The 13,532-nt window shown below is 48.4% G+C and overlaps 1 protein-coding gene across 3 annotated transcripts in view; it reads right to left on the bottom strand.

Annotated features, from left to right (window-relative positions):
- The window catches only part of SLC44A3 (solute carrier family 44 member 3), a 95,459-nt gene extending 82,389 nt beyond the window's left edge, over nucleotides 1-13,070 (bottom strand). For all 3 annotated transcript variants that reach the window (XM_045801735.2, XM_087866112.1, XM_045801736.2), the window contains exons 1-5: nucleotides 12,967-13,070; nucleotides 12,390-12,497; nucleotides 8,706-8,848; nucleotides 6,464-6,600; nucleotides 5,431-5,524 (exon numbers count right to left, since the gene is read on the bottom strand). In XM_045801735.2, coding sequence (XP_045657691.1) covers nucleotides 5,431-5,524; nucleotides 6,464-6,600; nucleotides 8,706-8,848; nucleotides 12,390-12,497; nucleotides 12,967-12,993 — 509 coding nt within the window. In that variant the 5' untranslated portion in view covers nucleotides 12,994-13,070. The remainder of the gene's footprint in view (nucleotides 1-5,430; nucleotides 5,525-6,463; nucleotides 6,601-8,705; nucleotides 8,849-12,389; nucleotides 12,498-12,966) is intronic.
- Nucleotides 13,071-13,532: the final 462 nt, after the last annotated feature.

Below are 13,532 nucleotides of genomic sequence, written 5' to 3'. Positions count from 1 at the left end.
TTTTAAGTCATAGATAGAAGTCTTCCTTACTTTCAGGTTATAGAAGAATGCTCCCTTGGCTTCTAGTATTTTCTAGTTTCACTTTCTACATTAAAATCTTTAATCCATTTGGGGCGTCTAGGCGGCTCAGTCAGTCGTACATGCATCTGAGTCCTGATTTCGGCTCAGGTCATGATCTCAGGGTTGTGGGATCGAGCCCTGTGTTGGGCTCCGCTGGGTGTGGTTTGTTTGAGATTCTCTCCCTCTCCCTCTGCCCTTCCTCCCTCTAAAAAACAAATTAATTTAAAAAAAAAACAAAATAAAATCTTGAATCCATTTGGAATTTTTTCATTTAAGGCATGAGGCATAGACCCAGCTTTTCCCCTGGATGCCTGTCCAGTTGCCCCAACACTACTTGTTCAGTGGACTGTCATTTTGTCACTGATTCGAGATGCCACTTTTGTCATGTACTAAATTTTTTTTTTTTTAAGATTTTTTATTTATTTATTCGACAGAGATAGAGACAGCCAGCAAGAGAGGGAACACAAGCAGGGGGAGTGGGAGAGGAAGAAGCAGGCTTATAGCGGAGGAGCCTGATATGGGGCTCGATCCCATAACGCCGGCATCACGCCCTGAGCCGAAGGCAGACGCTTAACCGCTGTGCCACCCAGGCGCCCCATGTCATGTACTAAATTTCTGAAAACATTTGGGTCTATTCCTGGATTATCCAGTATCTTCTATTGATCTTTCTACACGTGAACTAGTACTGTCACCAGCTAGACCCCAAGACGTGACCTTTGTTGCTAGCCTGCTTGTACCCAATGACCCTTGTCCCACATTTTCCCCTAAACTCTTCTTTCCCGCTTATCTCTTAATTTAGGCAAAAGACCCGAGGGGCATAGCATCCTCTGGAAACCAAAACTGCCCCTCAAGCAATAATGACCCGCCCTGACTCTGGTCACCCAGACCAGTTTGAGCTTAACTCCACCTCACAGCTGTGCAGATGGACCATGGAGTGACCCACGGAGTGGCCCACAGCTACCTCTACCTCACCTAGTACTGAAATCTCCACGCAAAGAGCAGCACGAACCTCACTTCCAAAACATACAGTGTGTGTACCGGCGCATTTCCTCAAGACACATATGCGACCTGATGCCCGCCTCTACATACCGTGACAGGGCTTCCCTGTCGAAATATTCATCCTAACTGCAAATAAAAGGAACCCATCCACCCTTGCTCCGGGAGGCAGGGCTTTGGAAGTTACTCCTCATGACCTCCTTATTTGCGGCAAATAAAATTTCCTTTGGGCGACCAGTCACCTGGTGCAGTTTCGGTCTGTGACTCACCAGGGAGCAAACTCATGTTCGTTCATTACAGTATTTTAATTAAACTTTATAATATAATATGTTTTAAAAACTGAAAGGGCTAGTCTCTGTTGTTTTTCTCAGATTTTTTGGGGGGAGCTTTTTAAAATTTCCTTATAAATGTTAAAATCTGCTTATCTAGTTAGTGAAAAAAAATTCTGTGATTTGTTTTCTTTTATTTGCGATCATGATAAATGCATAGCTCAATTTAGGGAGAAATGAGATCTTTAGAGTCTCAGTATGGCCATACTGTCAACGACACTGTCTCTCCACTTGTTTAACTTTTCCTTGTAGTTCAGGAACATATTACACTGTTCTTTTATGGTTCTTGTACATTTCTTATTAAATTTGTCTCTAGGCACTAAAGTACCTAGTTCATTTTTGTCTGTATTTTTTCTCACTGTTGTAAAAGCTGTCTTTTTAAAAATAAATGAATGCTGCAGATTTCAGTATTTTTTTTTTAAGATTTTTATTTATTTATTTGACAGAGACAGAGACAGCCAGCGAGAGAGGGAACACAGGCAGGGGGAGTGGGAGAGGAAGAAGCAGGCTCCCAGCGGAGGAGCCTGATGTGGGGCTCGATCCCATAACGCCAGGATCACGCCCTGAGCCGAAGGCAGACGCTTAACCGCTGTGCCACCCAGGCGCCCCGATAGCTAACATTTCTAAACCTAGAACCATAGGCCAGGCGTTGGCCTAGCGCTTTATGCATACTGTCTTTTTTTTTTTTTTAAAGATTTTATTTATTTATTTGACAGAGACAGAGACAGCGAACACAAGCAGGGGGAGTGGGAGAGGAAGAAGCAGGCTCCCAGCGGAGGAGCCTGATGTGGGGCTCGATCCCATAACGCCGGGATCACGCCCTGAGCCGAAGGCAGACACTTAACCGCTGTGCCACCCAGGCGCCCCCAGATTTCAGTATATTGTGTTTCCTGCCACCTATGTAAGTTCTCTTATCATTTGTAGTTTTTCAGTTAACTTTCTTACTACCTGAGAGCAGTAATTTTTACCGCCCTCTCTAGGAGTTTTAAACCTCTAATTTCTTTTTCTTTTCTAATACAAAAACAGTCTTAACACCAATGAATCTGAATAGTTGCTAGAGCAAATGTTTTCTGAGCTTTCAGTTAGTATTTCTGAAAAATAAGGTCAGATGTAAATTTAATGTCATTTTGTTTTTCCCCAAACACAATTTTCTGTAAGACCTTAATTCTGTCAACATTGTTTGTTAAGTTGGTGCTTTTCAGGCATTTTATAACGTGTGCTGGTAAAGAATGGCCCATCTCAGCCCTGAGGGTGACACAGAGAAGCATGTCAAATGTGGGTCACCCCTGGTGTGTGGTTGACCAGTTGCCCGCTGAGCACTTCATTAGTTGGGGAGGGGATATGACTTTGGGCCACAGATTGTGGTTTCTTCCCCACTTCTGCTTTTCCTCTCCCCACCAGCAAAGCCACTCAAATTTGCAGGAAGTAATTCAAAGAGCTGACTGTATATTTAGATGGCCCTGCTGGAATTCCTCTCTGATCAAACAATGCAGTGACATGCATGGGCACCCACGTGGGAGGCTAGGACTAGAACTTACCGGATGGAAAAACACAAGCCTTTTAGATTTTAAATACACAGGGGGCTCAAAATACAATATTATGTTAAACTCCAAGGGAAAAAGATATGCTTGCTTGTTATCTTCTGCACTATTTTTTCACTGCTCTTAAAAACTCATACCTTGGGACACAAACCTTCTTGATATTCACCCACTGCTCTAAAAGGGTATGTTACACCTCACGTGATCGACAGAGGAAGAAGAAACAATTGGTTTAGTCAACAGAGGTATTTAGAAAACGTTCTTTGGCCCTATGGCCACACTTCTCATGATTTCAAGCTTTTACTCTTGGCACTGCTCTTTTATGATAAATATGATAATTTCCATCTTAAAACAAACTCTTGCTTGTGTAGGGAAAGGAAGTGGAGCTCTCAAGGCTATTTCTCTCTCCCTAACTCTGTCCAAGAAAAGTCAATCAACAGGTTTGTCTTTCCATGAAAAGGTCTGCATTTCGGGGGTGAAAGGCCCAGGACAGGCGTGACAGGCAGAAAAACGGGGACCCTAGGACACAGGCTATGGGGCTTCCCCCACCCCCACCTTGGTGTGAGCCCAAGGAGGCCATTTGCCAGGCAAAATACAACCAATGCAGCCTTGACTATTGGCTTTGGATTACAGAAACGAATGTGGACACTGTTTGGGTTGGCATGCCAGCTCTCGCACTTGCTGCTTGTGCCGCCTCACCCCGTCCGTGCACCAGGCTTTACTAGGGATGAAAACAATGCCTATAGCACAGTGGTTTTGTGAGGTCCAGATGAATCAATACATGTCAAGATCTTCAAAAAGTACCTGGCAACTATCAAAACCTCAATAAATGTTCACCATTATCATCGACATCATCAAGATACAAGCTTCCCGTGGAATTACAGCTGCCATTCCATTTATAATAAGAATTTATCCACCTCTGGTTAAGCTGTAACCTGAAAAAATTCCATTCTCTTTCAATTCCCTCTGCAGGCACAGTTACAAACTGTGTTCCTTAACAAAGTCCTTCTCAAAAGACAAATACCGTATGGCCTCACTGATATGTGGAATCTGAAACAGTCAATTTCACAGAAGCAGACAGTGAATGGTAGTAGCCAGGGTCTGGGGGAGAGGGGACAGGAAGCCAGCCAAAGGGCAGAAGGTTAAAACAAACGGACAAACAAAAAACCCTTCTCTCCAAGTGTTAAATAACTTAATTTACTACAACACTGCAGTTTATGTTTTTGGCATTCCTTATGTTTCCTTGAAACACGTTAATGACATCTGACGAGACTCAGAATTTCTAAAATAAGACATAGAAATACACAATGGGTACTCTCCTCCGCAAATAATTCTCTCCTCTTTCAGTTACTTGTAACACAAAGTATTTATTTTAGAAAAGAATGCCAGGAGAACGGTTAACTAGATTTTTCCTCCTGTGGAGCTAAAATCTACCGAGTGTTGTGTTTTGTTTTAAGCACCGGCCAGATCAGCATTTTTCAAGCTGTACTTGCAACCCATTCGATTATGAAACAAACTACTGTCTTAAAAAAGTGAAATGGAGTTGGAACTATTAGTAAGAATCATACGCAGCAAGGGGAAAGCTTGTTGTGTGAGAGTGCTATTTCTGTTTTATACTCCTAAGCATGTATAAAGGTGTGGGTCCACAGGACGGGGTGGCTGATAGAATAATTTCTTGCTGTTTGATCAACACCGTGCTGGACAGTTGGCATAATACCTTGTTCTACTTAAATTATCATTACTTCTCAGGGATTCTGCACAGAGGTCTCCTTCATTGCAAACATACTGACAACTTTTAAAAGAATGGTAATGCGAAATAAACCCAAGTCCTCCTTCAGAACATCTCAGCATCCTGACAGTGGCTGTGAGTAGTAACTGCATTTTCCCCGCTACCTTCTCAATGGCTCAAATGGGAGCCACGTACCATGGCCACACATCCCTGCTTCATAATCATGACTTTATTCCACAGACTTTGTGGTGCTTCTGTGTGCCAGGCGCTACACTAGCTGATAGGAACAAGTAGAATCCTCTAGAAGGACCCATTTTCAGTTCTCATTGGGAAGATGGAAGTGGTGGCCACTTGGCCTTCTGGAGAAATCTACAGCTATAAAAAGTAACCGTCTCGTTGTAATAAAAGAGCAAAAGTAAACCATTTCCACCTTGTGATAAATAGTTGGAGGAGAAAAAAATACATACCAACTACTTTATAAAACCACTCAATTGGTAATAATTCACGTATTAATTCTGCTGGCTCTAGTGTTGTCTTTTTACGACAGTGTGTATCTTCATTTTTGACTTTCTCCTCCTGTGGCCTGGTTCCGAATCCATCGTCCATTATATATGGTGCAGGGAGGCCCTCCTTGTTTATCCCTGGCCTTTTCTAGACCGTGGGGCTCTACTGGATATCACCTTTGTGCTTCTGACAAAGCCCACAAGAGCAACAGACACACATCGAATACCCCATGACTTTTGTTGGTGCATAAGGAAAAAACATGGAGGCTTCTTACCTTGGAGGAACTGGTAGCCTGGGGCACAGTGAGTCTGCCTTTGGATCCTGGGTGTAGTTGATGGAATTCAAACTATAAACGCACAGGAAGGACCCTGGAAGCAGAAGACACACACACTGTAGCATTTTTCTACACTGTGCTCAGCTTTGGAGGGGAGCCAGTAAGAAAACCATAGTCCTTTTACCAAACCAGGAAGGAAAGGGAATAAATCACTCAGATTTAGAAAACAGGTCTACAGGTGACCTAAACGCAGAAAGAATAAGCATACAATCATACAATTTGAAGTCAGATTAGGTTCTCTCTCTCTCCCTCTCCCCGCTAAATCTCAAATCAAAATTAAAGTTACATGATTGCTACAACAGTCATCTGAAGGTTTCTGAAGATGATTTATTGCCTGGGCTCAATATTTTTAACCCAGCCTTGCAAATAATTTTTTCAAAATCTGGCACACCATTTCACAGGCAGATAAACTTTGCAGTGGGTTGCCTCGAATCTCTTTTACTTTCCTCTGCTTGTTTAATCCTTATAATGAAAATCTCGAGAGTGGGCTCAGAGCCAGGTCCTTCAGTTACATTAATGACTAGTGCAAGGATCCACGGCCCCAGCATTTTAATGAAAGAACATACTTGCTGGCACTTCAGCCCCGAGCCTGCAGCCCCTCTCTGGCACTGGATGTGCCCGTGTGCACAGAGCTCTCTGACCTCTGTCTGACCCTGCCTTTGGGCCCTGCATGTCAGTCTACGCTACGCTCCATACGGAAGACCACTCCCTGGCAGTGAGCAGAGAACAGCTAGGGTTTCAGATGAATTCCAGATAAGCCTGAATGAAAGTACACAAGCCCAGGAGAAAACATTTAAGGCTTTGTCTGTGCAAGAAGAGGCCGCCACAAGCAGGACAATTTCCAGCTTTGCGGAGAAGGCAGTGTCGGGGTAAGCGGTCTCATCTGGGTCTGCCCCGGGTACCCCACGGTGGTTACCCCACTGTGGCTCCCCGCCTGAGGGGGAAGAGCGAGCCCCCATCCCTCGGTGCCTACCGTTGTTGTCTGCGAAGAGCTGGAGCTCCTCCAGGGTATCGAGCTGCTCTTCGGGACAGCTGGACACACAGAGGACGGCAGAGCTGAGCCTCACGTCCTTGACTTCCAGGTTGCAGGAATTCATAAAGAACACGTGTCTACGAAACAGAAGACTGTCTCAGAGCATTTCCTCTCGTCGAGTTTAATTAGGGGCCTTAAAAAAAATCCACGTTATCATATGTGGGAATAATAAAGGTAAACATTTATAACCAAATGCCTTGCCTTGCCGTAATGCACCATGTATTTGCCTACCGGGGGTCATCTGTGAGATGGGCAGGGTAGGAACCATGCTCAAATGTCTCTCCCGGGAGAGAACATTAAGGGGTGATCCGAGGAAGTCACTGAGGAGGCGAAGGGTCTGATTAAACTGCCGGGGGTACTAGATCAGGCCAGTGCATAAACTACTCAACGAAGTCCACGGAAGACGTATTTGCACCTGAGTGTTCAACTATACTTCAGAGAACAGCTGAACTTGGGGAAGGGAGAAGCGGAAGGGGGAGAGCTGAGGCTGTGTACTAATAGCCTGCCTCCCCCCCCCCACCCCTGCTTCCCAGGTTGAGAGCTAGGAAACTCATGAGACCCTTCCCACACCAGCTGTTCCGCCGCTGGCTGTGGCCCTTCACGGGGCCAGGAGCCACGGGAGCAGTAGTAGCTCCCAGACCACGCCCCACACCTGTCCAGGCTGCTGAGATCCGGGGAAGCTACAAGAGCCCAGGAGGCTGCTAGACAGGCGGGCCTCTAGGGGAGGGACCTGGAGAGGGGGTGCTAGCAGGAGGCTGGGAGAGAAGGAGGTGGCCTAATAGGAGATGGGGAACAGATCTCCTGGACGTATAATAAACACATACTTGATTTAATTTTTTAAAATTGTGGTAAAATGCTCATAAAATTTTACCATCTTAACCATTGTAGGTGTAGAGCCAGTGGCATTAAGTACATTGCCCCTGCGGCGCGACCGTCACCACCACCCACCCACCCACCGAACGCTTTTCACCTTGCAAAACCCAAACTCTGGACTTCAAGCAGTAACTCCCCTGCCGCTGGCAAGCACCACCTGCTGTCTCTGGGAATGTGACGACTCTGGGCACCTCAGAGAGTGAAATCATAAAATATTTTTCTTTTTGCAAATGACTTATTTCACTTAGCATTACTATCCTCAAGATTTACTCATGTCGTAGCCTGTGTCAGAACTTCCTTCCTTTTTAAGGCTGAACAATATCCCATTATAGATACACAACATTGGGTTTATCCATTCACCCGCTCGTGGGACACCTGGTCGCTTCTACCTGTCTGCTACTGAGAATAAGACATACACGTCACAATTCCGAGAGGAACGACCGTTTGTCACACGCATGGGTACATCCGGGCAGCGTCTTCGTCCTTCCTTTTTGTGAGCGAGCCACAGACGCAGGAGGAGACGCCTGCAGGAGGTCCACGCCACGGGGCAAAGCCCGCCTCCTGGGAGCAACGTGCGGGGGGTGGAAGAGGCCTCATCTGAGATCCGTATTTGGTGACTTCAAATTTATATTCAGGACCTACTTAGATCTGTAAATGATCATCAAGTCTCAAAATTATTACAAGGCAGTCCTCCTCTTAGAAAAATCATGGCCAAGGATTTTTGCCTCTCAGGGGACTTCTGTCTCTCTTCTCCCCTTTCTGTTTCTGTGTTGGAGTTGGAGGGGGTGGTGACACCACGGTGCCTAGTTGAGAGTGTAGACTGGGGAGGGAGTGTGACACAGGTCCCCAGAAGTCTCAGTTGGCATTCAGGTATTTCCACTGAGACAAAATACTGTGGGTGGCGTGCAACTGGTAACACACAATCAGCAACCTGATTCCGAGACATTATGGAGAACGACGGCAGCAGCTAACGTTCATTAAGCCTTCACTCATGCAGCATCTCAGCGGATCCTTAAAACAACCCGTGCAGTGGGTATAATAGCCAGTCGAAAAGATGAAAACTTGGCTCAGAGAGGTTAAGTACTCTGCCCAAGGCCACACAGCTGAAAAATAACACAGGCTGAATTTGAACTTAGGACTGGCTGATGCTAAACCCTGTGTCTTTACTACCACACACACACACCTCCCTTTTGATGAGAAGGGCTGATAGTTAAATGGAGAAACAGTCTCTAGGTGCAAAATGGCTCATCGATACGGTTCTGAAATATTGTACAGCCCCTCGAGGATGGGGACTTACTTGAACACTTACTTTTTTAGGGTCATGTCCTGCCCTGAAAGAGGGGCCCCTTCCACTGGGGAGTTCTTCTTGCCACACACGTTGCCGAAGCTGTCGTAACCAAACAGAAGTCTTCCTGTGGCTCCCGCTGCCACCGAGTAGCCCGCGATGAACATCTGGCAAAACCCAAGCGGCACGTGAGAGCCTGGCCAGTGGGCTGAAGACTCGCCACCCCCCCCCAACCCCCCGCATCCCTGAGGGTGTTGGTACAAAGTGGAGCTGGGTAGAAAGCACATCTCCCCGGCATCACCGTAGGCTCTCCTTCAGCGACATCGTCAGTAACGTCAATCAGTCAGCATGCTGTCCCTCACACTGGTTTTAACAGGGCAGGTAGGGAGAACATTCTTAAAGGCTAACAGATTTCTGTCCGTGTTCTTACCTCCAGGTACTTCTTACCCTCTTTTCCAAGACTCTGTCATTTTTTCTTCTGGGCCTCACTTCACCAGGGCAACTCAAATCCCTCCCCCAACGCCCCCCCCCCCCAGGTCTTGCTTTATCTAAGGGCGCCCAGGGGGCTCTGCTACTTCCTTCCTGGAGCTTCCTTCCATCCCTCTCTCCTTCCTCTTCCCTTCCCGTTTCCCCTGACTTTCCTTCCTTCGTTCCTGCCTTCCCTTCTTCCTTCCCTTTCTCTCTTTTTTTGTGTCTTATATTTCGGGGACTGGGACCCTCAGGGGCAGAGGCAACACAGTCGATGTGTACCAAAATAAAAAATCTCAGGAATTCTGGGGGCACCTGGGTGGCTCAGTGGGTTAAGCATCTGCCTTCAGCTCAGGTCATCATCCCAGGGCCCTGCACAGTGGGGAGCCTGCTTCTGCCTCTCCCTCTGCCCTTCCCCCTGCTCATCTTCAAAAACAAACAAAACAGAATCTCAGGAATTCTGGAAAACAACATCTTGCAACCTATAGTCACTTTTATCCAATTTCATCATGAATACGGAATATCTGAAATTTCAGCTCACAGGACTGTTGCACTGTATGCACGGACGGGCCCGCCACTAAGATCGTCAATCTTCCCAGAATGCAACCCTACTGTGGTAAGTTCCCTGGTTTACAATGCATACAATACCATTTAACAATTAGTCCTGACATGACGGTTCCAGGAGTGAGGATACGGTACACCACTCAATAAAATGTAATGACACCCCATGTTCCAAAGGTATGCTGTCCCAAAGTCAAATATGTTGCAGATATTCTGCATTCACCACTAATTTAGAAATCAAAACAGCCTTGAAGTGCCCCGCGTGTGCCAGAGACTGTTACGGGGGGACATAAAGATGAACAAAACCGAGTACCTGCCTTCCAGGAACTCAGCCCAGAAGATGGGCAGACTCTCTGTCCTGGCCCTTCCCCAGCACTTACTCAGCTCCAGGTCAGATTTTGGGACAGGCCAAGCGTGTCACCTTTGCTGGTGGACAGCGCCCTCACCCGGTGCTTGGGGGGGGGGGGCGACAGCGGACCCAGCCCCAGGCTGCTTCTCCTGCCCGCTCTGCTTGGAGTGTGGGAAGATCCCGACTGGGTCTGGACTTGGAGGAAAGGGAAGCTGGGCTGCTGCCTGGCTCCCCAGAGAGCTAACAAGGAAGGGGTATTTGCCTTTTGTCAGCATTCTTTATGTTAGTATCTCCCTTGGGAAGCTGGTGGGAGGAGAGAGTTTTGTTTGGTTTTAGGGTGCGAGGGATGTGGTTCACCAGGAGTCCCTGCCATACTTCACTACTTTAAACCATCAAACTCTGCTCTAATGTCCAACACAATTACAATTCCGTATGGTGGATGATACAGTAGGAGCGGATACCAGGTATGGTGAGGCTACCAAGGAGGTCACTGTCCACGGCGGCAGAGGAGATCCAGAAAATGAAGTCTTTAAAAGAAACGGGAGAGGGCAGGTGGGGGAGGACACTGCAGAGGTAAAGTAGAGGCAGACATGGTCCAGAATTTGAGGCATTCTGTTCTGTGTCTTATGCAAATATAAACAAAGGCTGGCACCCTTTATCTTTGTGGTAGACTGCACTTGCCTCTCGTTCTGGCCCCTCACCCTAAACCTCCTTTGTCCAACCCCAACTCGGGGCAGCACCATCCATAACCTCGGGCTAGCATGTGCCCCGTTACCAGTCAGGACGTCGGAAGACCAGGAATCTGAACAGCGGAGGCAGAAAAACACGCCTTGCCCTAAGTATCCGCAGTTAAAAAACCTTGCAGAAGATAATGAAAGGCCAGTCAGCTGGAAGCACTCTCATTATTATCCAAATGCCATACAGTAGAGAGAATGCGGGCATACTGAAGACTTCAAATTTATTCTGCAAAGGACACGTAATTGGAAAGCAGTTTCCAGCTCTGTGCCACCTCTTACATGGTTCATCATTCTTCAGGCTGGGATGGGCCATCTACAAACCCTTCCCCAGGCGGCTGTTGGGCTGAGAGTTCGGCAGTGATGCACTAGGTATGAACCCTGGCGGGGCCAGGGAAGATCACCGAATCCCACGAACGGCCTGAGGTCAGGGCTGCCCAGCGCCTGCAGGACAGCTGCCCACTGCATTTGCACGAGAGCCGGCCCGTAGACCCAGGGCCATCTGCGGGGATGCTGGGGGGGGGGGTGGTGCAGGTACACGCTCTTGGCTCCCAGAGGAGGGCTCAGAGGGCCGTGACAGGACAACACACAACACTCACTGGCACCTGTAAGACCCAACCTTCCACGGCGCCTGTAACCATGTCTGTCATGAGAAACCACGAGGTAAAGTCAACAAATGAATAAATGCCTTTCGAAAGAAAGAGGAACTTGGAAAGAGGAACAAACATGGTATTTCAGGGCCTATTCAGACTGAAATCTTTGCCGCAAAGGTAATTACTATCGGGTAGCTGTTATGCTGCTTTATAAATTAATCATTAACCGCGCAGCAAATAGCATGCCCCAATCTAGAATGGATCTTCTCATGAACCTGATCTTTCAAGAAGCCGAGTGGGGCTCCTTCTGCTGTTACCTACAACTCTAAAATAAGTATCAAAGCATCAAGATTTAGCTGCCAAGAGACTCTCCCAGGACTAAAATGGCACAGCCGGACAAGGTCTACCAGCAATCCTATATAACTGGAAACTAGAATGGGAAAAAAATCATTACCTACCTAACTAGAGAGTTTAGATCAAAGGCTTGCTTCCCTGTCAGCTGCTAAACACAACATACTGAGCGTGCGTGTCTTATGCTCAGATAAAGTGAGAGCAATTTACTTCTAAGCTCACCCCGAATTTTCCTGTATTATAAGAATGGTAAACAGTTGATGAATATTTTATTTGGGGGGCTGAGACGGTAAGAGAACTTCCATCCAGTGAGCTCAGATAATAAGGGACCACACACTGGCATATTAAATAACAATCCTGAAAGATGGTTCTCATTTCCTAATGGATCCTTCCATTAGAACGTGGCCTGCACCAATAACACAGCCTCTCCAATTCGGCCAGTCACCTGTTGGGAATTCCCCGGGATTGATGTTTGTTCTGCGGTAATGGCAGGTGTCTCTCATTGCAGCACAGACGTTAACCTGGTACCACCTGGAGCCCTAGGCTTCCCCGCCCCCGCCCGGGGAAGGCACTAGGAGGTCGATTTCCATTTGGGCACAGTCATTTCAGGGCACACACTGTGGCCTCTTCCCTACTAGGCACCCATACTTACCAAACCAGTCCAAAAGAGAAAGAACAGCAATAGCCATGTCGTATCTGTGCACTTCCGATAAAGCTGAGGTCTCCACTCTCTTGGCCTGGGGGTTCTCTCTGCAGAAGCCTTCCAGACGGCGGGAAAAAGGGGGGAAGGGAGAGGAACTTGAGAAAAAGAGGATAAATAATCATATGGGTCCCAACCTGAATCCAAACGTACTGAAGATTATTCAAAGTAACTTTTCTTTCTTTTCTTTTTTAAACGTGGCCTCTTGAAGCTTTCAACGGAGGCTCTGAAACACCTGTGCGGGGCGGACGTGAAGTCCCCAGTCGCCAAGTCCTTACCTGGAGGGGCACCTGCAGGCGGCCCCAACTTTGCGCTCCGCAGCCAGCCTCTCCCTCGCCTCCGCCCCAGCACCCGAGTGGGGTCCTACGTCCCCCCACCAGGTGTCCCCGGGACTCAGCGGCGCCGGGGCGGGGGCTTTATCCGCGAGGACTGGGGAAGGCGGAAGCGTGCTGGGAGGTCGCCCGAACCTTCTCCCAGGACCCCTAGCCTTCCCGCGGGGCCTCTTTCCCTCCCGGGCCCTGTCGCTCACCAGGTGCGGGGCGCCGGGGCACTGCATCCTGCGCTCCGGGGCCGGGCCGCGGACTGGGAGCCGACGCGGCGCCCGCAGCGGGGAGCGCGGGACCTGGAGGCTCAGCGGCCGGAAGGGGCGCAGCGCCGCCCGGCGGCCGCCTCCCAGAGCCACGAATTTGGTTGGCCCTTGGCTCCACCTGAGCGGCTCCGGGCCCGCCCAGGTCAGGCACCTGTGCGCGGGAGTGCCGCCTTTTTCTAGGGCCTTCGGCCTCAACCACCCGCGCGGTGGCGGCTCCCGGGATGCCCGTCTCCCCGAAAAGCGCAGACCCGGGCCCCGCCACGATCCTAATTAACGGGTCTGCCCCTGCAGAGAGCGAGAAGGAGAAAGTCTCCGCAAATCCTTCCCCACCGGCGGGGACGGTGGGGTGCTGCGCTGTACGCAGCTAACGGGTAGTAGCACTTACCCGGTGCCGGCTTCTCTTCTGACGGCTTCACAAGCGTTGTTAAATAATCAACTAGGCAGAAATCATTGTGATCTGCGAAACAATGAGGGAAACCGAGGCACAGGAAAGCAGTGCTGGGACG

This window comes from Ursus americanus, chromosome 12 (genome assembly GCF_024610735.1).
Source record: "Ursus americanus isolate L20-20 chromosome 12, mUrsAme1.1.p, whole genome shotgun sequence".
Taxonomy (NCBI): Eukaryota; Metazoa; Chordata; class Mammalia; order Carnivora; family Ursidae; genus Ursus; species Ursus americanus.
This window is presented reverse-complemented; position numbering and strand designations above follow the sequence as displayed.